The sequence below is a fragment of the Mus caroli genome, unplaced genomic scaffold, assembly GCF_978045245.1.
Source record: "Mus caroli unplaced genomic scaffold, Mus_caroli_1 scaffold_8, whole genome shotgun sequence".
Classification (NCBI taxonomy): Eukaryota; Metazoa; Chordata; class Mammalia; order Rodentia; family Muridae; genus Mus; species Mus caroli.
This window is the reverse complement of record NW_028227263.1, coordinates 59,143,064-59,169,734: the sequence shown is the minus strand read 5'-3', so window position 1 is coordinate 59,169,734 and position 26,671 is coordinate 59,143,064. Positions and strand designations below refer to the sequence as shown.

Genomic DNA, 26,671 nt, shown 5'->3' with positions numbered 1-26,671 from the left:
TTTTATGTCATTTGGTGTCCGTATGTTGCCAATTAAGTATCGATTGTTTGTATATCGCTTCCATTTGGTTTTGGGCATCTTCTCAATGATCAGCATATTCTTTTGTCTAAAAATATTAATTTGTGTGTGTGTGTGTGGTGTGTGTGTGTGTCCTCTGTGTGGATATGAACATTTGTGTGGAAGAGCCTGTAAAGATCAGATGATTTTGAGCCACCTCATGTTGGTGCTGGGTACTGAACACTGGTTCACTGCCAATATAACAAGTGCTCTTTAATAGAAACCATCTTCACAGCATAGCAGCCTACTCTGGTAGAGCTCAATCTCTAGTACCATTCAGAAAGTAAAGAAGAAAAAACAGTTGTTAACAGCAACTCAAATCAAGCAGTATGTTGAAACATGCTTAAAGTTAATTAGATCTCACTAAACTATAGTTAAATCTATTATCTGTAGAACAACAACAAAAAGGCAAAAAATATGTACAGCATGCTATGCAAGTCAAATAATTTAGGGTAAATGGACTGGTAACCAAAGGAGCTGGGACTGAAGAAAATGTAGCAGAAATAAGGTTAAATAAAGGAAAAACAGAAGATTCAGAAAGGTTATTGAAGAGAAGACAAATAAAGAGATATAACATAAAATAACACAATAATGAAAGAATTTGTAAAGATAATTATATAAATGGAAAAAGAAAAAAATGGGAGGAAGGCTGGAGTGATAGGTCAGTGGTTCAGAGCACTGGCTGCTATTCCATGGGTCTTTAGTTCAATTTTCATATGATTGTCACAATCATCTATAATGGGATCCAAATCCCTCTTCTGTTATGTACAGACAAAGCACATGTATGTATAAAATAAATATTGTTTTTTATAAAAAGAAAAAAATAAAAGCATAAGTCTTCGAAAATTAAGACCAAGAGGGAGATTACATGATATCGAATTGTTGGGAATTGTACTCAGGACAGCATCTTGTAAGGCTTGACAGACAAAAAGGCAACCAGAACTTTAATGGTACAGTAGAATAATAGAAGAGGTCTCAAAACAGCTGACAAGAGCTCTTCAGATGAGGTGTTATTTCACAGTTGTCCTGTCTTGGTGTCAAAGACCCAAAGCTTTTTATCCCCCAGTGGAGTTGACTTTGAATTTTAGATGTCTCCATGTCTCCAGGGCAGGGAACTTGGATTCACATGAAGAAATTTTGAGTGAGTATCAGGAAAGTCCCAGTAGAAAGCCAGTCATAGGTAGCCATCTCTACTGCTGGGAGCCTTGAGTGTTTTGATTGTAAATTTTGAGAAGAATTGGAAGGAAAGTGAAGGATAACTTATCTCAAAGCACTATTTGTTTGTGCAAAGTGATTCTCTTTTAGAACCTGAAATTAAACATATAAATCCAACTTACTAATATATTTAAGGTTCAACATTTCCTGTCCAAGTTTTTTTAAGATTTGTTTGTTTATTATAAATATATATATATATATATATATATATATATATATATATGTGTGTGTGTGTGTGTGTGTGTGTGTGTGTGTGTGTGTGTATACACTGTAGTTGTCTTCAGACACACCAGAAGAGGGCATCAGATCCCATCCCAGATGGTTGTGAGCCACCATGTGGTTGCTGGGAATTGAACTCAGGACCTCTGGAAGAGCAGTCAATGCTCTTAACTGCTGAGCCATCTCTCCAGCCCATCCTGTCCAAGTTTTATTTGAAGAACCAAAAATGTAAATTGTTGAAGAGACAAAAGTCATTAAACAGTGTAACTGATGACAAAAGCTAGAACTAGAACCAATTTTTCATGATAATTTTTCCTTTTAGGCATTTATTGACTTAATAAGTAAATAGAATTTTACGCTGTGTTCCTATGCTACTAGGTGTTTCCCAGCTGTTTTCTATAACGAATGAATGTTTAGATTTTTTTTTTTTGGCTTGGGGGGGGTCGCACATCATGCTGTTTGTTTTCTAATTTAAAAAGCAAAAATAAAAGTGAGTTTTAAAAGGACTTCGCAAAAGGACTTAAGAAAAGATAAGATGTACTTATTACAAAACTCAGCATCTCTTAATTTTTTGCTGTGGTACATGATTTTATCTTCTTTTTCATAAATTATCAATTATAGAAGTAATACAGTCTTCCTTTTCAGTATTAACTCATTGAAGCCTATGCACATACCTCCATGTCCTTCTAGTGTTGTTTTTATTCAGAAATAAACATGCTTTCCTGACATCTGTAGTTTCAGTTGTATGATTCATCATTTCGAAATATGAAAAACCCAATTTTGTATTTTTTCCATGAGTCAGAACCTAGTGGTTCTCCTGTTTATTTTCTGCACTTTTCACATAGCATGCCTGCTGGTCCATTATTTTTCTGTTTCATGTTCTTTTCTTTATATATATATATATATATATATATATATATATATATATATATATTTAAAAGAAAATGAAAACAAGACAATATGTTACAGTTGTCATTTATTAAATTTTATGTCATTAAATGTAATTAGTAATTCTTTGTCAACTACTTTGATTTCTGTTCTTAATCCCTTCTTGTTAGCACTTAAAACTTGCCTTACTCTTGTTTTTCTCAGATCTTTTGCACTAGAAACTTGGAGGAGAAGGTAGCTTGCCAGGCACAATCTCTCATTATGTATTCAAGGCACAGTGTTGAAAACCACAGACAGTGATTAGTATCCATAGAACCCAACAAAATGTTTGAGGTTTTTGAGAATTAAACATCACCTAACTCCTGTACTTTGGCTGTCTTCCAGGAGAAAAGCAATGTTTCCTCAGAGGCTAATGATAGCTTCTGTGATAAATGTGAGCTAAATAAAGCAGCATACTCAGAACAAATAGACTGGTTAATATTAATTTGATTTATTCCATCAATAGTTTTTGATATTTCTTTCACCTCCTGGTTTCAAGGAGAAAATGAAGACACTCCTTTCCTGACTCGTCCCTTCTAGCTACTGCTGCATTCATCAGCAGCAATCCATGTTGCTTACCCTTGGATTTGGCCACAGCAGCATGCCATGAAGATACTTCCAAGATGAGCCATGCCTTCTTACTGGTAAATGCACTGAGCATTTCCCATTGATTCATGGTCTTTACAAATCAGCACCTTTTCATGCTGCTGTCATTTTTTATTGAAACACTTTTTACAATTTTCGTTTTGTTTCCAGGACATCCATGTTTATGATGACTTTTGATTCAGTCTTGTTTCATTTATTTCCCTTTACATTCCCATGAGCTCTGAATGCCAAAAGACACTATTATCAGTCGACTAACCCTCTGTTACTTTACAGCTGTCTATATTTCTCTGATGGTCCACCTGTGTTTCCAGATCGAAAATCCCAGTTCATATCAGGATGTGTTTCCCAGACATTTAAGGCACTGTCCTTTTCCGTGTGTGATTCTGGTTACTACATTAGCAGAAGCAGGGAGAGCAGCTAGGTGTCTGTCCCATCCAGTAGGTAGGTATGATGATAGCTTTGATAATGGTGGTGACACTAGACCTGACAAGAACTGTCAACTCCTAAATCCATTTTGAGGTTTTGGTGGTCAAGACTTGTTTTTCTCTTGCAATTGGGTTGTAAATGTACAAAATTCAAGGTTCATACCTAAGTTTCTGGCCTAAAGAATTAGAGTTCTATTAACTAAAAGAGGAAAGACTGGATTAGGATCCAGGTTGTGAAACTCAGTTTAAATCATATGATTTGGATGTATTATGCAGCATGCTTGCATTTTTTATCCAATAAATGAGTGATAGCCTACACTTTGCTTTCAATGGGCCATAGTTCCAGACCCAAAGACCTGTGTGTTTTGCTTCTGTTTTACTTTGGGTTTCTAGAGTGGTACTTCTCATATTTTTTGTCAGACTAAAGAAAATCTTGGGAGAGAGAAACTGATATACAAATATAGATAGACATTTTTGAACTCCAGATTTGATCTTCCTGACTCTGAGAGCTGAGGTTCTCCAGTGTTCTGGTGGCATTAGTTTCCAAGTTGCTCCCTTCAGAAGAATTTTAGTTTCAAATATTTCCCTATTCATTTCCAACATCTCACTACATTCTGCCTTTTAAAAACTTGTACAGGGAACGAATCCACATCCTCTGAATGAGCAGGAAGGGTTTTTAAACACTAGACCATCTCTCCAGGCCTTATTTGTTAGTATAAAGAACAACAAAAAAATAAAATTGGACTTCTAATCTATGTTATCAAAAGTACATTTACATATTCTGTGTTTAATAATGAGTATAAAATTTTCAAATATACAGATATACACTATTTTATTCTATTTATGTTTAACTAAACAGTATCATTTTGTATGTATAAAAATATTTAGCTCACAGTGTTGCATTTCTATGAGGTACTCTATGCTCCTAACTCACTGTGCTTTCTCATGCTTTTTTGAATATTTCTCATTTGTGAAATTATATGTTCTCCTATCACAGTATCTAGAATATTTTGAAACCACAATAAATTTGTCTTTAGAAGATGAAGTAGTCATGGAAGAAAGACATACATTTGAAGTCCATATGTTTCTCTCAGGTTCATTCTTTAATATTTTATTCAAGTGATACTTCATTCAACTAATGTTTTTCCACCTTCCATCCTGTATGTAATATATTATAGATTTTTAGAATATGTAACAATAATTTTGAACTACATCTTGTTTTCATTTTTTAAATATTTTTATTAGGTATTTTCCTCATTTACATTTCCAATGCTATCCCAAAAGTCCCCCATACCCACCCCCCCACTCCCCTACACACCCACTCCCCCTTTTGGGCCCTGGCGTTCCCCTGTACTGGGGCATATAAAGTTTGCAAGTCCAATGGGCCTCTCTTTCCAGTGATGGCCTACTAGGCCATCTTTTGATACATATGCAGCTAGAAACAAGAGCTCCAGGGTACTGGTTAGTTCATATTGTTGTTCCACCTGTAGGGTTGCACTTCCCTTTAGTTCCTTGGGTGCTTTCTCTAGCTCCTCCATTGGGGGCCCTGTGATCCATTCAGTAGCTGACTTTGAGCATCCACTTCTGTATTTGCTAGGCTCCGGCATAGTCTCACAAGAGACAGCTATATCTGGGTCCAATCAGCAAAATCTTGCTAGTGTATGCAATGGTGTCAGCGTTTGGAAGCTGATCATGGGTTGGATCCCCGGATATGACAATCACTAGATGATCCATCCTTTCGTCACAGCTCCAAATTTTGTCTCTGTAACTCCTTCCATGGGTGTTTTGTTCCCAATTCTAAGAAGGGGCAAAGTGTCCACACTTTGGTCTTCGTTCTTCTTGAGTTTCATGCGTTTAGCAAATTGTATCTTATATCTTGGGTATCCTAAGTTTCTGGGCTAATATCCACTTATCCATGAGTACATATTGTGTGAGTTCCTTTGTGATTGGGTTACCTCACTCAGGATGATGCCCTCCAGGTCCATCCATTTGCCTAGGAATTTCATAAATTCATTCTTTTTAATAGCTGAGTAGTATTCCATTGTGTAAATGTACCACATTTTCTGTATCCATTCCTCTGTTGAGGGGCATCTGGGTTCTTTCCAGCTTCTGGCTATTATAAATAAGGCTGCTATGAACATAGTGGAGCATGTGTCCTTCTTACCGGTTGGGACATCTTCTGGATATATGCCCAGGAGAGGTGTTGCTGGATCCTCCGGTAGTACTATGTCCAATTTTCTGAGGAACCGCCAGACGGATTTCCAGAGTGGTTGTACAAGCTTGCAATCCCACCAACAATGGAGGAGTGTTCCTCTTTCTCCACATCCTTGCAAGCATCTGCTGTCACCTGAATTTTTGATCTTAGCCATTCTGACTGGTGTGAGGTGGAATCTCAGGGTTGTTTTGATTTGCATTTCCCTGATGATTAAGGATGTTGAACATTTTTTCAGGTGCTTCTCTGCCATTTGGTATTCCTCAGGTGAGAATTCTTTGTTCAGTTCTGAGCCCCATTTTTTAATGGGGTTATTTGATTTTATAGAGTCCACCTTCTTGAGTTCTTTATATATATTGGATATTAGTCCCCTGTTTTCTAAACCTTTTAAACATATTCATATGGACAAAGTATACAAAATATCACAGACTGTAAAATGAAGTGGGGATACAAAAGCTTCACAAATCTTTTAGGTTCAGAGAAGTGAAGAATTTTTTGACAAAGAAATTCAGGCTCTTATGAAATGCAGGCTTTGAGATAAGTCTCAAAGAGTTTCCAAGAGTTAACAGCCGAATGGAAGAGAACTTGTTATAAATGACCAGACTGTAAATAAATTGTGTTTAGGGATGTATTAAATGTTGACAATTTGTTGAATTAAAATAGATGAAATTGAATCGTACAGAATAGAGATGAACCAACTAATTTTGACTTTTGACTGTAAGAAAGAGAATTTGCATGCTTTTGAGTCAGTTTTTCATTACTGTGACAGGATACCAAAGAAGTTAACTTAAGCAAAGAGTCTATTTTGGCTCATAATACCAGAGGTCATAGAATGTATAAAAGGGAAATGTGAGCACAGAGCATAGCCTTTAGTATTAGGCCTCCCATGCTCTAATTTCTTTGACTTGGCCTGTACAACTCACACAGTTGTACAGTCATCAGTGAATTAACCAATTGATTCAGTTACTGCCCTCCTTACTCAATTACCTCAGTAGCATCACTAGCTTGGAATCAAGACTTCAATCAATAAGAAGGTGCTTTTCCATATAGCACAACCAATATGAGATTGCTATGATCGGACAGTTTCTTTTGGAAACTTATTTGAAAGGGCTTAAAAGTTGATTGAACCTGGCAGCAGGACTAATATGTGATATTGTGATATTTGGTCCTATTCTGGAAAGAATTTGGTTCCATGTACAGATATATGAGAATCAAAAGAATATAATTTGAGACATAAGGTAATAACAATTTCAGCTAAATTAAATTTAGAGTGAACTGGCTAGAAGACAGTAAAAAAAAGTGAGAGATTGGAGCTAGAAAATAAAAAAGGGCCACAGAGACAGATCACAAAATGATTTAATAACATTCTTTTGATCATTTTGTGATCTGCAATCATTTTTCTGACTTATGAAATTAGGTTACACATAACTTTAGATAATGAACATAGATATAAATTTCAATTATTTTGTTTATTTCAAATCTCATGTTTTAAAAACAAAAATATATTATTTCTTATATTTTTGATGGTTAATTAATAAGTACATATATAATGAAATCATATTCCTAAGTAGATATATTTTAATATTTTGTCTCACTGATATGTAAACATTGATAAATTTTTCATACTTAAAATTTAATGCCTATCAAATAAATATGAACAATACTTTTGTAGCATCCAGTGATATGATCATATGGGTTGTTTTCTCTCCATTTGTTTATATGGTGTATTATATTGATTGACTTTCATATGTTGGGCCATTCCAGCTTTCCTAGGATGAAGCCTAATTGAACATGGTAGATAATGTTTTTGATGCATTATTAAATTTGGCTTTTGAGTATTTTGTTGAGTATTTTTGCATCAATATTCACATAATTGGTCTAAAATTTTTCTTGTTGAGACTTTTGTGATTTAGATATCAAGGTGACTGAGGCCTCATAGAGTAAGTTGGCAATGTTCCTGCTGTGTCTATTTTATGGAATAGTTAGAGGAGTGTTTATGCTAGCTCTTCTTTAAAAGGACTGGTAGAATTCTCTGCTAAAACCACCTGGCCTTGGGCCTTATTTTTGATTGGGAGACTGTTAATAACTGCTTCTATTTCCTAAGGGGTTATAGATCTATTTAAATTGTTTACTTGATCTTGACTTAACAATGCTAGTTGGTATCAAGAAAATTGTCCATTTCATTTACATTTTTCAATTTGTGGGATTTAGGTTTTTAAGTTAAGCCTGATGATGCTTTTGGTTTCCTCAGAGTCTGTTGTTATGGCCCTCTTTTCATTTCTGATTTTATTAATCTGGATACTGTCTTTATACCTTTTAGTTAATTTTGCAGAGAGTTTCTCTATCTTGTGGATTTTCTCAAAGAACTAACTCTTGCTTTTGTATATTCTTTGTGTTGTTTTCTTTGTTTCTATGTCATTGATTTCAGCCCTCAGTTCTATTATTTCTGTTTTGATATTTGCTTCTTTTTGTTCTAGACCTTTCAGGTATACTGTTAAGTTGTTAATATGAAGATCTCTCTAATTTCTTTATGAAGGTTCTCAGTGCTATGAACTTTCCTCCTAGCATTGCTTTCATTATGTTCCATAAGTTTTGGTATGCTATGCATTCATCTGCACTGAACTCTAGGAAGCCTTTAATTTCTTCTTTATTTCTGCCTTTACCCGAAAGTCATTCAGTAGGGAGTTGTTCATGTTTCATGGGTTTGTATGCTGTCTGTTGTGTCTATTGTTGAAATCCATCTTTAATCCATAGTGGTCTGATAAGACACATGGGGTTATTTCAGTTTTCTTGTATCTATTGAGACTTGCTTTCTCACTAGTTACATGGTCAATTTTGAACAAGGTTTCCTGAGATACTGAGAAGAAGGTATATTCTTTTGTGTTTGGGTGAAAAGTTTTGTTGATATCTGTTAGGTCCGTTTGACTCATAACATCTGTTAGTTTCATTATTCCTCTGTTTAGTTGCTGTCTGAATGACCTGTCCATTGGTAAGAGTGGCATGTTGAAATCCCCCCGCTATTAATGTCTGGGGTTCCATTTGTGATTTAATCTTTAGTAATGTTTCTTTTATAAATGTGTGTACTTTTACACTTGAGGCATAGATATTAAGAATTGAGATGTCATCTTGGTGTATATTTCCTTTTATGAGTATGAAGTGTCCTCCATTTTTTTGATTAATTTTGCTTGAATGTCTATTTAAAAATTAGAAATTAGAACTTAGAACAGCTCCTTCACCTTATTTGTGTCTGTTTGCTTGGAAAATCTTTTTCCAGCCACTTACTCTGAGGTGATATTTATCTTTGTTGCTGAATTTTTCTTCTAGTATGTTCTGTAAGGTTTAATTTGTGGGTAGATATTGTTTAAATTTGGTATTTTCTTGAAATATCTTGTTTTCTCCATCTATGGTGATTGGAAGTTTGGCTGGGTATCGTAATCTGAGTTTTCTTAGAGTCTGTGAGACATCTGCCAGGCTCTTCTGTCTTTTAAAATTTCTTTTGAGAAGGTATGAAAAATTCTGATAGGTCTACCTTTATATGTTACTTGGCCTTTCCCCTTGCAGCTTTTAATATTCTTTCTTTGTTCTGTAAACTTAATGCTTTGAATATTGTGTGGTAGGAGGATTTTCTTTTCTTGTCCAATCTATTGGCTATGCTATAAGCTTTTTGAATATGTATAAACATCACTTTCTTTACATTTGGGAAATTTTCTTCTATGATTTTGTTGAAAATATTTTCTGGGTATTTGAGCTGAGAATCTTCTATTATTCCTCTTAGGTATGGTATTTTCATAGTGCCATAGATTTCCTAGATATTTTGTGTCAGGAACATTTTAGATATAGCATTTTCTTTGACTGATGTATCAATTTCTTCTATCCTATCTTCTAAGCCTGAGTCTGAGATTTTTTTCTTCAGTCTTTTGTATTCTGTTGATGATGCTTGTGTCTGTAATACCTGTTCTCTTTCCTAGGTATTTCATTCCAAGTATTCCCTCAGCTTATGTTTTCTTTATTACATCTATTTCCATTTTCAGGTATTGAACATTTTTATTCATTTCCTTCACCGGTTTGATTTCCTGTATTTATGTAAGCGGTTAATTTATTTTCTTTTTAAAGGACCCTATCATCTTCATAAAATTAGAATAAAGTCATTTTCTTTTGCTTCAGCTCTGTTAGGATATCCAGGGCTTCTTGCCATAGGATAGCTGGTCTCTGGTTGTTCAAAATTGCCTTGGCTCTTGTTAATTATGTCCTTCTGCTGGCCTTTAGACATCTTGTTGTTCCTAGTGCCAACGAGCCTCCAGGAAATCAGGCAGAGTTTTGGGCCAGAAAATGGAGTACAGGTTTACAGGGCAGTTTGCTACCCTGAAGGGGACCTGGCAAGCAAGGGGCCTGGGGCAGGGGTCCTCCTTGGTTGTCCTCACTACTGGTAGGTGTGTAGTAATGCAGGCAGAATACTGTGGGACAGAAAAACCATGTAAGTTAGTATGGGTCTGAGACCCTGGAGACTTGGTGGGCACACACTTAAAACTTAGGCTACTCCCCTCTCCCTGCCAGATTCCTAGCCTGAAACCCATGCCACACGCTGCACATAAAGAAACATGACGTATGGTCACAAAGGCTCAGGACAGAGTCCTCCATGCTAATGAGGTACCTAGAGTCTCTGGAGCCAATAACGATCTCTTCCCAGACATTCCTCCCTGCAAAAGGTATTTTTTAATCTTGAGTCCCCTGAGAGGTTGACTATGCATCCATTTTCCACCATAAATAATCAATAAACAGTTTAGAAGCATAGACTGTTTCATCTACCACCACCATAGGGAACATGTATAAGGTTTTCACTGACAGTACTGCAACTCAGTTCTCTAGTAGGAGGCCTCTATGTTCCCATACAACTACCACCAAACTAAGGACAATCACAGCTAAAATAAGCCAAGCTCTTCTTTCCACCAGCCAAGCCTAGATACTAGTCTCCAGACTCTATTCCTGACTTAATTCTCTGCTCTTTCACAACTCTCAGCAGCACCTGGATGTCCTAGAGTCTGAGAATCCCAGGAGCCCCTAAACTCTTCCAGCTTTCCCACATCTTAGACTGTGCTTTTCCATCCCTGAGCAGTATCTTGGTGCTTCCCTGAAGCCCAGCACCCGCCCGGAGGCTGTGTGAAATAAGCACAGTCAAACTCACAACATTTCACCTTCAGATTGGCCTTGCCCTGAGGCAGGTGGACTGTGGACCAACAGAACAGTGGGACAGAAAATGGAGATTAGGAGGCAAGGTGAAACTCACTACTGCTGAGTGTGCTCCACGGGAGCTATACCTGGTATCTGCGGGCCTGACAGAATGAAGGCCAAAAAATCCTCAACAGATATCTTCACAGGTTTTATAGTTACCTATAATAATCTATTAACTTTTATTTGCATATTATATGGTTTATATGCGTATTTATGGGTCTTTAGAGAAATGCAAATACCCTACTGATCAAATGGCATTGCTTTATCTATCATATACATTTACACCCTGTTCTTTCTCATTAGTTGTTGATCTGGGGGCTTGCAATAGAATAAAGGTTTTAATCACATCATATTCTTCTAATAGATAACAATTAATCTGAATTGATGCTAGCATTTTTTTTTTCAGTGTCCTACTGAAACCAAAGCAACATTTGGTGTCCACTTTAAAGTAGTAGGAGACTGGACAGGTATGTACCATGTAATAGCTTTAAATTCTTTGAAAAGAATGTAGTATAACAAAATGTATCAACACAATTAACTACTCATTTGTATGGAAAGATATATATGTTCAGAAGTTCATTTTTCTTTGTTTATTTAGTTTTATTGCCTAACTTTTCTTAGATTTATGAAATCAGAATAATATGAGTACCTGTAATTATTACTGATGAATTATTTATGGGGTTTATATCATAGACTTCTTATTGTCAGTTGTGTTGGTAGAAAATAGGAATGCTTAAATCTATTTCTAGAAAGCATGATTTTAAAGTTCATGGTGGCATTGAGCTGCAAAATAATCTGCATTTAGGTGAGTAATACTGTTAAGAAAGATGAAGTGCTTGATGTCAAGCTTGGGGGCCCAAGTTTGAGACTCAGAAACTGCATTCAGGAACGAAAGAATCAACTTTCTCAAACTGTCCTCTGAATTCTACACAAATTTCTTAACTGGTTTACACACACACACACACACACACACACACACACACACACACACACACCATGTAAAGGTTTAAATAACCACTTTGGATTGAGAACAAGCAACTCTCAAGTTTGAATGACCTTGATGTATATCCATAACACCAAAACATCTTTAGAATAGAAGTTACTTTTAATATCAGGTCTTTTGGTGTTACTTTAGACATCTATTTAATAAAAGCTTTATAGTCTTTGAGAGATGCATTATATTGAATCCCAAACAAATACATCAAGTATGATTTATTATTATAGTCTCTGGATCCAACACAATGGGTAAGAAATGCACACTTAGTTAATATTGGCATGTTGGTTCTTTAGAGGGCTGTCAAAAGAAAAGAATGAAAGTATAAGAAAGAACACAAACACTTTAAAATACATTTACAATTAAATAATTAGCAAGAATCTTCTTTATAGTAAACTCAGTGTAGTCTAGAGTTAGACTAAGAAAATCCATGGAGAAGATAGAATTTTTCAAATTTAGACATTGAGCAAATGTATGAAGATGTAAGAAAAAGTGTAAAATTAACAAGGAAATCTATCTCAAATCAGGGAAAGTAATGAATAATCATACTCAGGAATCAAATGAACAAAAAACCAAGACACCTAATAAATCAAAATGAAAGAAAACAGTGTCAGCCAAATCAAAGCAAATAATTTGTTCCAGTAAGAATTTGTTTGGATCCAGCTTAGCAAAAGATTGGGTGAAATCACAATATTCTGGAGATGTTGGTGAACCTTTGAATGAAGTGAACCTCTCTAGTGAACATACCATCAGTGAGTTGCTATTACAATCTATTACTAGCAAATGAAGACTTATATATTCTTAGAAACAGAGGGGAAGCAATCAGAGGCTTATGTACTAAACCTGGGAAAAATAACTATGAACAAAAGTTAAGAAATTAGTACTGGAAGGAAGAAAATACTTTTAAAATCAAGGAAAGATAGAATTCTGGATAAAGATGGAATATTCAGGAATGTAGAGTAAGGTTATTTATATAAAGAGGTTATAGTATATAATAAAATACATGGTGCAAATAAATATTTTGTATTTAAAGGCGGTGAACATGGAAGTTGAAATTTGAAAAAATGGGAAATATAAGCTATGTTCCCTTTTTTAATGGGAAAAAAGCCCAAATCAGTTTACAAAGATTGATTTAAAAAGATTGAGAAGTAATAACCTTCATGGAGCCACAAAATATAATCTTAATTAGATAATGGTTATGCATTGCGCTAAAAATGCATCGCAGCAGTCCATCTGTAGATAGATTTTCATGTATCATGGAAAGGTTACTTCTTATGACATAGCAGGAAGAGTTGAAAAAATGAATTTGTTTTGACACTGTCTGGGAAATAAAGAATGGGGGAAAATCTTTTCCAGTAAGAATTTTAATATAGCAGAAATTAAATTCAGCAATGAATTGTAATTGATAGAATTCTGTATATAAAGGAAAAGAACAAAAATATAATTTAACTCATAAGAGCAAGGAAAAGCCATATGATAGTTTGTAACTATCTATTGTATATGATTTTTTTTCCTCTGAGACCTTTGTGATCACAAGTAGCTCATTAAAAATTAACTACCTCAATATTTATTTTAATTACCTCCACTTGAGCAGGAAATATGGTCAATTTTGCACCCTTTTTAAATTGTGCTAAAATATTGGTAGAGATGCAAGATCATTCTATTCAGAGAGTTAAATTCTGTCTAAAATAATGGAAATTTTCATATAATAGAGGTAAACATGCATGTAGAGGAGCCCAAAACAATTGTGTCACTCACTGACATAAAATTTCAAGAGGAGATTTAGCTTCCAGGAAACAACAGAGTTACAATTATTGAAAGAAAAATGAAAACATTCTTCTGAGATCAGAAATCACTGAGTTTTTCTCCAAAATTAAAATTATGAGCAGAATACTATTTCTAGAAGTGCCAAAGAAAAACTTAATAAGAATGTGAACATTGGAAGCTTTTTAAAAATGATATTGTTTATTCATTTGTGTGTACAGGCATCTTTGTGTGTGTGTGTGTGTGTGTGTGTGTGTGTGTGTGTGTGTGTGTGTGCATTTTGTATTTGTGTGGTGGTGGTGGTGTGTGGGTGTGTGTCTATTTGCATATATTCCATAGTGTGCATGTTGAGGTCATAAGGCTACTTTTGAGAGTAAGTTCTTACCTTCCACAATAGCTGAGGATAGAGGTGGTTTGAGATCCAATCACTTTTACATGCTAAGCGATCTCTCCAGCCCCATTTTGGATTTTTAACTGTGATTTTGTTTTAGTGAAGTATGCTTTACCATGGGCGATGAACAGTGCTTGCTGATAGGAGCCTGATATAGCTGTCTCCTGAGAGGCTCTTCTAGAGCATGACAAACCCAGAGGCAGATGTTTGTAGCCAACCATTGGACTGACCACAGGGACCCCAATGGAGGAGTTAGAGAAATGACTGAAGGAACTAAAGGAGTTGTCAACCCCACAGGAAGAACAACAATAATAACCAACTAGATCCCCAGAATTCCCAGGGAATAAACCACCAACCAAAGAGTACACATGGAGTTACCTATGGCTCCCATGGAGTAACCTCATAGAAGGAGGGGAAGGGGTGATGGGATAAGGGAATTCCAAAGGGGAAACCAGGAAAGGGAATAACCTTTGAAATGTAAATAAAGAAAATATCCAATAAAAGGAAATAAAAAAGAAAAGATTTAGGTATGTTCCATACCAATTCTTTCAAGAGTTACCTACAATATACAGTGTACAAAGATGTAAATGAAATGACTACATAGTTCTTGAGACTCACCTAGTTTCATTCTTGTCAGCATTTTCATTAAGAATTGCATCTCTTGAATGCATGAGTGATACATTAAATATAGAGGACTATGAAAGATATGTTTTTGTTCCCTCTAACAATGATAATAGTAAAGATAGTCAAAATAATTGCATTAGAATTTTATTTCTCTTCTAAAATTAATCATATTTTTGTTTCAAAGATATGATTAAGAATATTACCTTAACTATACTTCTGTCTAAAATATCTTATCTATGGTAGATATGATTACTGTGGAATAATTTCACTATTTGCACATACTCTGTACGTTTAGTACTTTAAATTACAGATTATTTTAAAGACTTTTTTAAATTTAACAACTAAAGAGTTATATATGCATTATCCCAACACAATTATTCTACATGTTTAATATGAATATATTCAACAACCAATGAATAGGTAATCATAGATAGTCAGAAAATAAAGAACCTATTATACATGTCACATGATGGATTTTTATTTATCCTTGGTATCTTAGTCAGGATTTCTATTCCTGCACAAACATCATGACCAAGAAGCAGGTTGGGGAGGAAAGGGTTTATTCAGCTTACACTTCTATACTGCTGTACCAAAGGAAGTCAGGACTGGAACTCAAGCAGGGCAGAAATCAGGAGATGATGCAGAAGCCATGGAGGGATATTCTTTACTGGCTTGCTTCCACTGGCTTGCTCAGTTTGCTTTCTTATAAAACCCAAGACTACCAGCCAGAGATGGTACCACCCAAAAGTGGCCCTCCCCCCCTCCCCCGCTTGATCCCTAATTGAGAAAATGCCTTACAGCTGGATCACATGGAGACGTTTCCCCAACTGAAGCTTCTTTCTCTGTGATAACTCAAGCCTGTGTCAAGTTGACACAAAACTAGCCAGTACACTTGGTTATGAAATTTTTGTATTTCCCATTATAATTTGCAGTAATAATTAGATATAGTTAACTGATAGAATCTAAACTGAAAATGAAGGACAAACACTGTGAATTTTCTTTTATAGTACTAATCCAAACTAAACACAGTGTAAGAAATATTAAATGTAACTTTAATCAAAGACATCCACAAAATACTTGATTATTATATCTCTGTATGTCTATGGCATTCTATAAAGCATGCATACTTCAGGTACCATCCAGCTGATTTTCATGAAAAGATGAAGATTGGATATGTACTGTATATGTTAAATACTTTTTAAATTTTGAGTTTTCCTTATAAGTTGTGATATTTTCTTATGAGACATGATAACACTAAATTATATTAATTTATGGTTACAACGTAGTTAGGGAAACTATATAACTTATCATATAGTAGAAATGACTTTGACTTCCTGTTTTACTTTTTATTCAAGTAGTTTTTATTAAATTTATAGAATTGTGGTACCATCAACAATGTTCTTATTCACTTATATTTCTTTTTAAGTTTCATACATTGCATATAATGAATTAGAGTTGTTTCTCCTTATTGCTCTCTTTCATCCCCATCTCTCCCATGCAAACATTTCTTTCTGGAAAGCTATCTGCCAACATTAAAGTCTTTTGTGTGTGTGTGACTCAATGAATCTAATTCCAGTTGATTGTATGAGCATGGTAGAGGCTTATTAGAGCATGAGCAACTCATCAGTGGGCTCACCACTGAAGAAAGCGATATTCCCTCCCCTAGCAGCCATTAACTGCTAATAGATCTTTACGGAAGGATGGGCTTTTTAGTTACTGCAAAATTGCAAGTAAACCTGAATGCCACCAGTGAATCCCAATGCAAAGGGAATCGCTAAAATAAATTGGAGAGTGAATTATTTGGACATCTTAATTTTTTTTCTGGATGTCAGGTGTCCATTTAGTTCATGTGCTTGTAATGCAAATATTAATCTAAGTTTATAATAAAAATCATTATCTGCTGCTTCCAGAAAATATTGCCACAGAGAATATTCTCTATGATTGTTGTTGCTATGACCATTGAATTCCTTGGATAGCCACCAGTAGAACATAGTTTTTAAAAACAATTGGTCATTTTGGCTAATAAATATTTATCAACCATCTACTCTAGGCTATAGGAGGATGAGATATTAGTCTTTCAGACATGTCACAGGTATGGTTTTCAAGTCTGTCTGAATGATTTTTACTTAGGTCCTAATAGGATCAACCTTGTAGTTTTCAGGTTGTACTTATTTGAAGGGAATGAGTTTACAAGGAAGGAAGGGAAACAATTTTGAGAATCCTAACCATTTTAGGAAAATGATAAAACTCTTTGGGGAATAGACTTATACCATAATTTCTGTGGTTCTTTGATGGTGGTTATATCCTGCCATATGGTTGATTAATTCAATTATCCTCAGTTTCATTTGTGTCCATCGGACTCTGCAGTAGTTACCAACTGAGATTGCGAGGATCCATCAAGGAAAAAAAAAAATCACTGTGTATGGCAGCTTTAGCCTTATAAGATGTGTTAGTTAAACAAGAGGACTTTATACAGAGTTGAAATTGTGCCAGTTGGTTTTCCATCTCTGCCTGAGTTCTTAGACTATTGGATACATTGCTGGTGAGCCGCAGTACCTTGATAGAAAACTTGATTTCTGAGCAATAGTTTTTAGCAGTGTGTTTCAATGACTCGGTGAGCCATGGTCTAATCATGTGTGGTATCCTCCAACTTCCTGTCCTATTTCCTTCATATACAGGACATGCTTTCATGTGATTTCATCATTTTTATTCTACATTTATTTATTATTTATTTTCTGGTCTACTTTATATGTAAGTGTGTGTTATCACATGTGCATTGGAGAGTATGTGAGGGGGTCAGAGGCCAACTTGCAGGACTCAGTTTTCTTTTTCTACAGTGTTGCTTGCTCAGGTTATCAGGCTTGATTGGAACAGGCTCTTTTACATGCTGAGCCAGCTTGCTGCTCTGCTTTAATATAATTTTCTTTCTTTCCTTTTTAGTATTTACTTTGTTTTTGTTTATTGATTTTTTTATTTAAAAATTTCAGGCATTAATATTGTATTTACATAATTTCCACCCTAAAATCTTCCTTTCTATCTCTTCCTGGGACTTTCTTGACTCTATTATATACATATATTTGTGCAGTTATAGATGTTTGTGTATATGTGCATTTACATATACATGGTTTTATGTATACATGTATGATTTATGTGTATATGTGTTTATTTGTATACACATATATACTTATATACCTATACCCTGGGGACTTCATTTAGTGCTGTTATTCAATTATGTACATTTAGGATGAGTCCTTGGTATTGGATAACCTATCAGGACCTCTTCCTGGAGAAACCTGAACATAAACAAAACTTTTGAGATTAAAGAGGAAAAAATGCAGTTCATAGGACTCATAATGTGGTTTTCCATGATTCCATGAGCTACATCATTTGACTTAGTTCTGGACACAGTTAAGTATAATATCCCTTCAGTTTACAAAGTAGTTGTAATCCTAGAAATTTGATTTGTAAGTTAAAGTAATTTAAAACATTTCATTTTTCATAGTTATACATGATTTTTTCAATTTGTATGTATGGCCAACATTTTCAACATATTCTCTAAAAGGATTTCAGAGAATTATTGTATGATATGATATTTTGTACAACATTGCTGAATATCTAATGGTCCCCTTCCCTCCATTTTAATTTCAGTAACTTCTGATAACCATTTTGAGAAAAAAAATTGTTTTAGTAATTACACTAAACTTACCCTAGGAAGTGGCACTGTTTCACATCTTAAAGTGTTCATAGTTAAAGAAGAACTACACTGGAGAACTGAACTCTGAGACATTCTTACATGTTATGTTCAGCAATGGCAACTAAACAGCACTAGCCACTAGACTAGAAGAGAGTTAAGATCATTTCATTTACACATCACAGGAAGATGCTTCAAAATGGTCAGATGTTGACCAGTTGTAACAGATGCTTTTAAGAAATCACAGAAAATGAAGATTGAGCTAGTAACTTCAGAAGATTTTGTTTTTGTAGAATGCTTGAAATAAAAGCCACATTGAAGTAGTTTCATGAGACCATAATTTTAAAACCAGATAGACATCCTGAGAGATGCTAGAGTTCATCTCAGTTCAACCTAAGTTGGGGAGCGTTTCTTCTCAGTTATTTATCTAATGAAATCAAGTAGGACCACTTCCCATCATTCACAATGGGGCATTTATTCCACAGTAGTTAACATGTGTTATCACAGTTACATGAAGCCTTCCCTATAATTTATATGCTGAGACTTAATTGCCAATGGATCACTACAATTGGTAGGCCTGTTGTAAGAGCTGCAGGGAGTTAAATTTGCCCCTTTTAAGTCTTAATTCATGCATGCATAGCAAAGAGATACCATCTTGGAAACAGACTAAGCATCAAATGTTCAAACAGACTAAGTACCTCAATGTTCAAATTTCTGTGAGAAATACACTTTGGTAATGATTTAGTCATTGGCTTTTTTTAGACATGTCTCTTGAACATTTGCCAAAACACAACAGTACATGTTTTTAATATTTCTTATTTTAAATGAAGTTAAAAATATAAGTTACTATTAGAATGGATTAGGGACAGAACAACTAACTAAATCGTCAGGATACATATATTGTAATAACTGCACACATCAGGATACATATATTGTAATAACTGCACACACTTATATACTTCTGGAAGTGATGTGGATAACCAGAATGAAGTATAGAGGGCAAGATTTGTACTGCTAGAGAGACAAAAATTTACAGTTATGAAATCAAACTGCCCTCAAAGAGATTTGATCCAATATGTATGTGACCAACTTGAACTTTCCCTAAGGCAACTTATATACTTCTTGCTTTATAAAAGGAGGAATGGGTCATTTAGTAGATGTGGCTGAAAGAAATGGTAATTTTGTTCCGGTTCTTCCTGTCTCTAATGAAGATAAATTGTAGGACTAACACTAAGAATGAGGACAGGGAAGGTATGCAGTAACGTTGAGAAGGAATGGATCATATACAGTATTAAATTGATGAGTGAATCCTGGTGGCTCCTCTGAACTATGTCAACTAGTCTTCTGAGATGTGTGTTTCTAAATTTGAAAAATGATAATTCAGAATAATTGTAATTTCTTTTCAGTTATGGTTCACTGTTGCAAATTAGCAGTTGAGCAGGTGGTAAATTGGATTTTAATTGACATCAGTCCACTTCTGAAAAAAGTGTATGATATCTGCCACTTTGAATTCATTCTTTTTACAATGGTCTAGAAAATTCAAAACATCAATCAACTTAAGGGTCTTTTGTTGTTTACAACTCCAATACCTTCCCGTTGCTTCTTGGGTGAAGGTCAGATTATCTCTACCATGTCGTAAAATGATCTTGTCTTAATTAATGTTCTATTGGTTGGAGAAGGCATCATGACCAAGGCAACTTATAAAAAAAAGCATTTAATTGTGGGCTTGCTCACAGTTTCAGACAATTACATCTTGATCATAATGGAGGGAGGCAGACAGGCATGGCTCTGGAGCACTGGCTAAAAGCTTTACATCCTGACCTGTAGGTGATAACCTGAGAGAAAAACACAGTGGGGCTGGAAAGGGATTTTGAAACTTCAAATCCCACTCCCAATGACACACTTTCTGCAAAAAGGGCACAATTCCTCCAACAAGGCCACACCTTCTAATTTTCCAAATAGTTCATCAACTGGGGACTAAGCATGTAAATGTATGAGCCTACAATTGCCAGTTTCATTTTAACCACTACTGACCTTCAAGTACTGGCTCTCTTTTCCATTATTTTGCTTTCATTAATTTTTATGCCCATTAGCAACACTGCCTTTTTAAAAAAAATTTTTTTTGTTCTCTCCCGTAATATACATGTCCTAACCTACACCCAGAGAACTTACCATTGCCCAATGTGATCCCTACCCTCAACAAACATGCCTTTAATGTCTTTAGATCACATCTTATGATTCAAATCCTCTTAGAAATCTATAGATACCTTAATATGGGTTGTACTTTTTTTAGGCATTTTTACTAGATATTTTCTTCATTTACATTTCAAATGCTATCCTCAAAGCCACCTATAAGCTCCCCCTGCCCTGCTCCCCAACCCACCCACTCCCACTTCCTGGCCCTGGCATTCCTCTGTACTAGGACATATGATCTTCGCAATACCAAGGGCCTTTCCTCCCATTGATGGCCAACTAGGCCATCTTATGCTACATATGTAACTAGAGCCACTGCTCTGGGAGGTACTAGTTATGTAGGATAACATCATACATTTCTCAGCACTTGTTTTCATTGGCAACTGTAGAACTCAAGTGTATTCAGAGCAAGCAAGCAAGTCTACCAATATAGGGTCTTCAGAATCCAGTTAGGATTGCATGTTTTGCTTGCACATGCAACAGCTATTCGGGCTGTGCACAGACATACATGCAAGCAAAACATGCATATGATTAAAATAAAAATAATTTAAAAAGTTAAAGAAAAGCAAATCTGTAGAGTTAAAACATAATCAAGTTTGGCTTTCATGGACCTTTGGATAGATATAAAAGGATTTGATGTACCAGCACATAAAAACCAGAACAAAGTTTTTTTTTTCTTTTTTTCAACTTTTCCAGGCTAGTTAAAACAAAAACAAACAAACAAACAAACAAAAAATTTCTTTGTGCCTGGCCAGGTCCTCTCTCTCCTTCAAATCTGGATAGGATTCAAGAAGTACCTGATACAGGTACTCATCAGCAAAGTTCATGGTCCCCGTGTCTGGGTAGAAAAATATGTGCTGTCATTGGTGAACAGTTAGATTCCATGTGGACAAGGCTCAGCCATAACCACTCTCCAGTGGATTCACGCTTTTGTGAAATTGTTGTCTGTAAGATTTATATGGTCTTCATTACAAAATTAAGGGAAAAATATGAGTCTTTGCGCAATGGATAGGAAAAAAATGTAAATGCTTTTAAAAGAACTGAGCATTCTCCGAAGTAGCTTGTCTTCAGGAGAAATTATTTTTTAGCAATGATAGGAACTTACTGACCATAACTTACCTGAGAAGTGGGAAAGTGAGTATCCCAGCCCCTTCCAGCTAGCTCTCTCTCTTCTTTTCAAGCTAAGAAGGCAGGAGAGAAGAAGCACTTCTTAACTTCACAGTGTCCAGGCACAAGCTCTCTCGCACTCCTTTTATTCCATTCATATACCTGCCTTACTGAGAGCAATGGACTGTTGCTTGTTCCATCCTATGCATCAATGAATTGATGTTTGATTTTGCACAGATTCAAGGCATATATATTGCAAAGACGGAAAATTACAGAATATCCAAAGCTAATATTCAAACTAGATACAAATCAGTAGTAATGTTAGAATTATATAACCAGAAAAAGCTAAAAACTGAATAAAATGCAAAGATCTTTAAAAGAAAAAGTAGATCCCCTGATAAAACAGATACATAATGTCTATGGCCAGAGAGAAACTCAGAAAAGAATAGGGAGAAATGGTAAATACATGCTCATTAGACAATAATCTTGTGTTAACAAGGCTGAGTCTCATACTGTGTTGAGTGGAGGGTCTTTTAGCATTTCATAAAAATTTTAAAGCTGAGCCAAAGAAACCAGCCTTCTTTTTCTGTTCTATGGGAGATAACGAATCTCTACCTCATTTCCTAATTTTAATGTGTATAATCTCTCACCATCAACTGGGAGCTCAGGAAGTTCAGTGAAAATATTTTTACTGTGTGATCAGCCTTCTCAGAGAATGAAAGTCAGAGTTAAGCCTTTAAATCTTGGGCAGGACTTGATGAAAGACATGGGGTGAAAGAGGTCCTGGCAGTTGAAAAGTGGGTAATCAGGGGGCCAAGGAAAAATGTTTAGTCTACTGGAACAGCCCAGCATTATATACTTGGGCTCTTCTCTGGTGAAGTATTCCATGTGCTTCATCTTTGGCTAACATGTCTTCTACTTACTAACATAGAAGACTCACTGCTGGGTTGATTTTAATATATTTCAAAAGACTATGTATTGCACGCTATTGCTTTTCATAGCTAAAGTTTTAGTGAGCATACTTTAAAAACACCCATACACAAAAACCTTGTATTTTCTATGAGTCCTGAACAAAATTACCTTTTTCTTTTGAATATGAGTGTAGGTGGTATTAGAGTTTGTGCTGAAAGCAGAGACTGAATTAGTATCAAGCTGAGCCTTGATCTCTCTGAGGTGTTTCTTTTGTTCAGTGCCAACACCGTTTAAAAATGCATTGGCTGTGACAATTGTTAAGTATAGCTTTTTCCTTTAAAGGTGGATTGTGTTAGAGAAAACTCGGCTGCAGTAATGTGCTTATCCAAGACAGTCTCTGATATTTGCTTTTGCCTTGCTTTAGCCTGCGTTTCCTTCCTTTCCTTTGTCAGTGTTTTTGTTGTTATAGCATAATTTCCACAACAATAAAAGATAATTTATATTTTAGGAGAATACCAGTTATAGACAGTGAATCACTGATGTGTTTAGAGGCCAAGAAGTCTGTTTATAGTTTCCAAAAGTGGATTTCACTTTTTAAAATGGTAAGTTTAATAAGTAGGAAGCAGAATAATGGGTGTCAAGGGAATAGAATGTTATCCCTGCTTCCCTTAAAAGTCCCATTGAAATGTTTTTCTTTCTCTAACACAGCGTTGTCTCTTTTCAGAACTTCAGTGCTTACATGTAGCAGGTGTAGACCTATGTAGATGGTATGTCTGTTTTTCTGTTACTTTATAATCCTTAGAAAATGGAAAAAGGAGGAGGGAAGGCAAGCCAGCAGCATGTCTCTCTCTAAAGAAAACAGTGGAAACACAAACCAAAAACCCTAGACAAGGATTTTGCTTTGCTTTGTTGATTTTTGTCTCCATCGCTTGCCCTGTGGTTAGTCAGGTCCTTGCTGATTTTTAGTTTCTTCACCTACACCATCAGGATTTGAGAAAATTGCTAACCATTTCCTTGCTCAATATTGATGCCAAACTCTAAATCTTCTCATAGAAGTAAAATCTAGAATAAATAATTCAAATCTATATAAAGCAACAATAAAGGTAGATAAATTTTTATATAGTTGAGAAACTCTAAAAGGAAGGTAGTGCAGGAGAGATGATCAGACAGGGTGAATATTGCACCTTTGCCCAGGTTCATTCCTTAGCTCTTCTTGTTATACATGCATTATGCTTATGTTGGCTTCTGGAAAGTGTGCACAGAAGGTTGTTTTGTGTAGCTGTACATATGATGGAATAACCTTTTTCTTTTATAGTGCTCTCATTTGCTCTTAATATTTGTGGAAAGAAAGTTTTAGGATACCCAAACAATCAGCTCTCATTTTCTTCTAAAATTGTTGTCTATTTTCTTGTAAGTTCTGTTTCCAGAGTCTCGGCCCTATAAGAAGATATTTTTGCTCTGTATCTGGTTTTCTTGATCAAACCAAAATAGTCTAATTTGGATGCCTTGAATGCAGTTTTGAAAGCAATATTTTAAATGTAAAGTATTGTCATTCAACACTAGTTACCATGGTAATGAAGAATGTTATTGGATTTAAGCAAACTTTTCAAAAGGGGAATTTCTATTCTATCTCTTTTCAGTTGATATGGCTGTCTCTGTGTCTGCCCTTTAATTCCATTGTCCAAAGTAATTTCTTTTGCTAAGATTAATGTGTTTATTTCTTTTCCTAAGAAAACAAATTTAAAAAATTAAAAACCATAAAATTTTGAGTCACTACAAATAATGTTCTTTCACTTTTAAAGTAATTTTATAATTCCATTTAAAACCTCCTTAAGGAGCATCTATAAAGACTTTGTAATACTTTTCTCATTTAAACTTTATTTTTCATTCAGAAGAGTTGCCTTGATGAGAATTTGTTTTATTCATAGCTCATGGCAAATAATAACTACTCAATACATGTTTTGTTGAGCAAGGAAAAAATGTATAAAATGAAGTAAAACTCTAACTCCCCTACATATTGATCTTATGCCCAATTCTAAATTGTCTTCCATTAGAGATTAATGGTCTTTGTTGATGTGGGAGAAAAGGAGAAATCTTATCAAATATATTTAGATTGTCTCTTAGTACCATGAAACAGAAGAGTACTCCCCTCTCTTTCACTCACACACACACACACTTGCATGTGCTTGCTTGCTTTTTTAAATTATCAGCATGTTCAACAATGTTTGGAATTCTGAGGTTACAGACTAGTATGTATAATACAGTTATCATTTACTTCTAATCTGGGTGTTTTTCTGTATATTTATGTCTCATATAATTTACCTGTAACTCACTAAGTAATAGACATGTTGTAGCATGGAAATCCAGCTCTCCTCTTGCGATTCTTAATATGACCAATAAAGGAATTAAGAAAGGACTCAACTGGATCCTCAAGGACTCTAGGGTATACAGAATGGTTGGGATCATGGTATAAAAGCATACTTCATTGAGTTGGCTTTATCAAATACAAAGCATATCAAATACTGGTACCTGTTCAAATAAATCTGTGTCTGATAGAAATTTAAGAATGAGCACCTGTTTGTCTGATCCAGAAGTTTGTAGAACATCTGGACCATTGGAAATGGTTTGTTTTGGACTGTGGTCCTCCTTAGTGGCATGCACATGGGTTTTCACCTAGTACTTCAATTCAAGATTCATGGAGACTCTTTCAGAACAAGATGGGAACCTGACAGCCTTATCTTTTCAAGCTGTGTTCAAAGAAGCTGATTCTGAATTTTGTTTGCTTAATGCAACATGCTTATTAGAGATTACTACCTTAAGTGGAAGAACAAGGAGTTATTAGGTAGAGGGAGAAGTTGAACAGCTGTTGTACAGTCTCAATCTAGTGCAGATACATGGATAATAAGATTTAGAGTAAAGATTAATAATCAAAGCTGCTGGAATAGGGCTGACAGATCTATGCTTTTTTTTTTTTTTTTTTCATTTGTGAGCTGTTCTGGGGGATTTCAGAGCCCTTGCATAGAAAGCCAACTCAGGAGGAAATTAAGCCTCTCAATAGCTGTTTGACTGCACTTTCCAGAGCTGAGCAACAAAATCTTTGAAGAGGACTATGAAGACAATGTCTCTACCAACAACATCATAACTAATTTTTTTTTACTATTTTTCCTCATTTAATCAAAAGATAGAAACATGAAATGAGCACTATATTGACCAGAATGTCGGGAGATAGGCATAAATCAGGCTGTCCAAAGCATTGGCTCATGCTTTTCTACTGACTTTGGAAATCAAGACTACAAGCTTTCTCATGAATTTAGGGTGCTTTCTTTATTCTTTTTAACAAGGAAGACTTTATCTTCATTTAGATTTATTTAATAAAATAATTGTATATAGTCAAGGTATATAACATGACATTTGGTATATACTGTGAAATGACCACCAGAAGCAATCTAATGCATACATTTCCATATAACAATGTTATTTTTTCTGTGTTTTCATGATAATACTTAAGATATACTTTCCTGTTAGATATTCTTTCTGTTATAATCTTTTGCGTCTAAGTACTGCAAAGTATGCACAGAGAAATATTTGTTAGTGTTATAAAATAATTTTAACTTTTAGTGTAAAATCATTGTAAAAGAAAAAAATATAACCTGGTATAAAAAACAGAACCAATAGAATGTGTTTCTATATAATATACATAGATATAGACACTAGATAGGTGAGATAGATGGATAGATAGATAGATAGATAGATAGATAGATAGATAGATAGATAGATAGATAGATAGATAGATATAGGTAGATGATTGATGGGTGATAGGTAGATAGAGAGATTGATAAATGATCAATAGCTGCTAGATAGATAGATAGATAGATGATACATGAAGGATAGAGATGATAGATAGATAGATAGATAAATAGATATATACATATATACCCATTTACATATATACATAATAGATAGGTAGATAAAGATAGAGATGAGTATGATAATGATACATTGATTGAAGGATCTGAAAATGAAATTATTTTGAATTGGCCTACACCCTAGATCTAGGCAATCAATAACTACTGTCTGGACACTACAGGAGTGAATTAAGAAGTTA

General features: G+C 35.0%; 1 protein-coding gene across 2 annotated transcripts in view; it reads left to right on the top strand.

Moving 5' to 3' along the window:
- Nox4 (NADPH oxidase 4) overlaps positions 1-26,671 on the top strand; it is a 146,239-nt gene that overhangs the window by 83,076 nt on the left and 36,492 nt on the right. For both annotated transcript variants that reach the window (XM_085841544.1, XM_021166295.3), the window contains exon 12: positions 11,297-11,357. In XM_085841544.1, the coding sequence (XP_085697670.1) occupies positions 11,297-11,357 (61 nt within the window). The remainder of the gene's footprint in view (positions 1-11,296; positions 11,358-26,671) is intronic.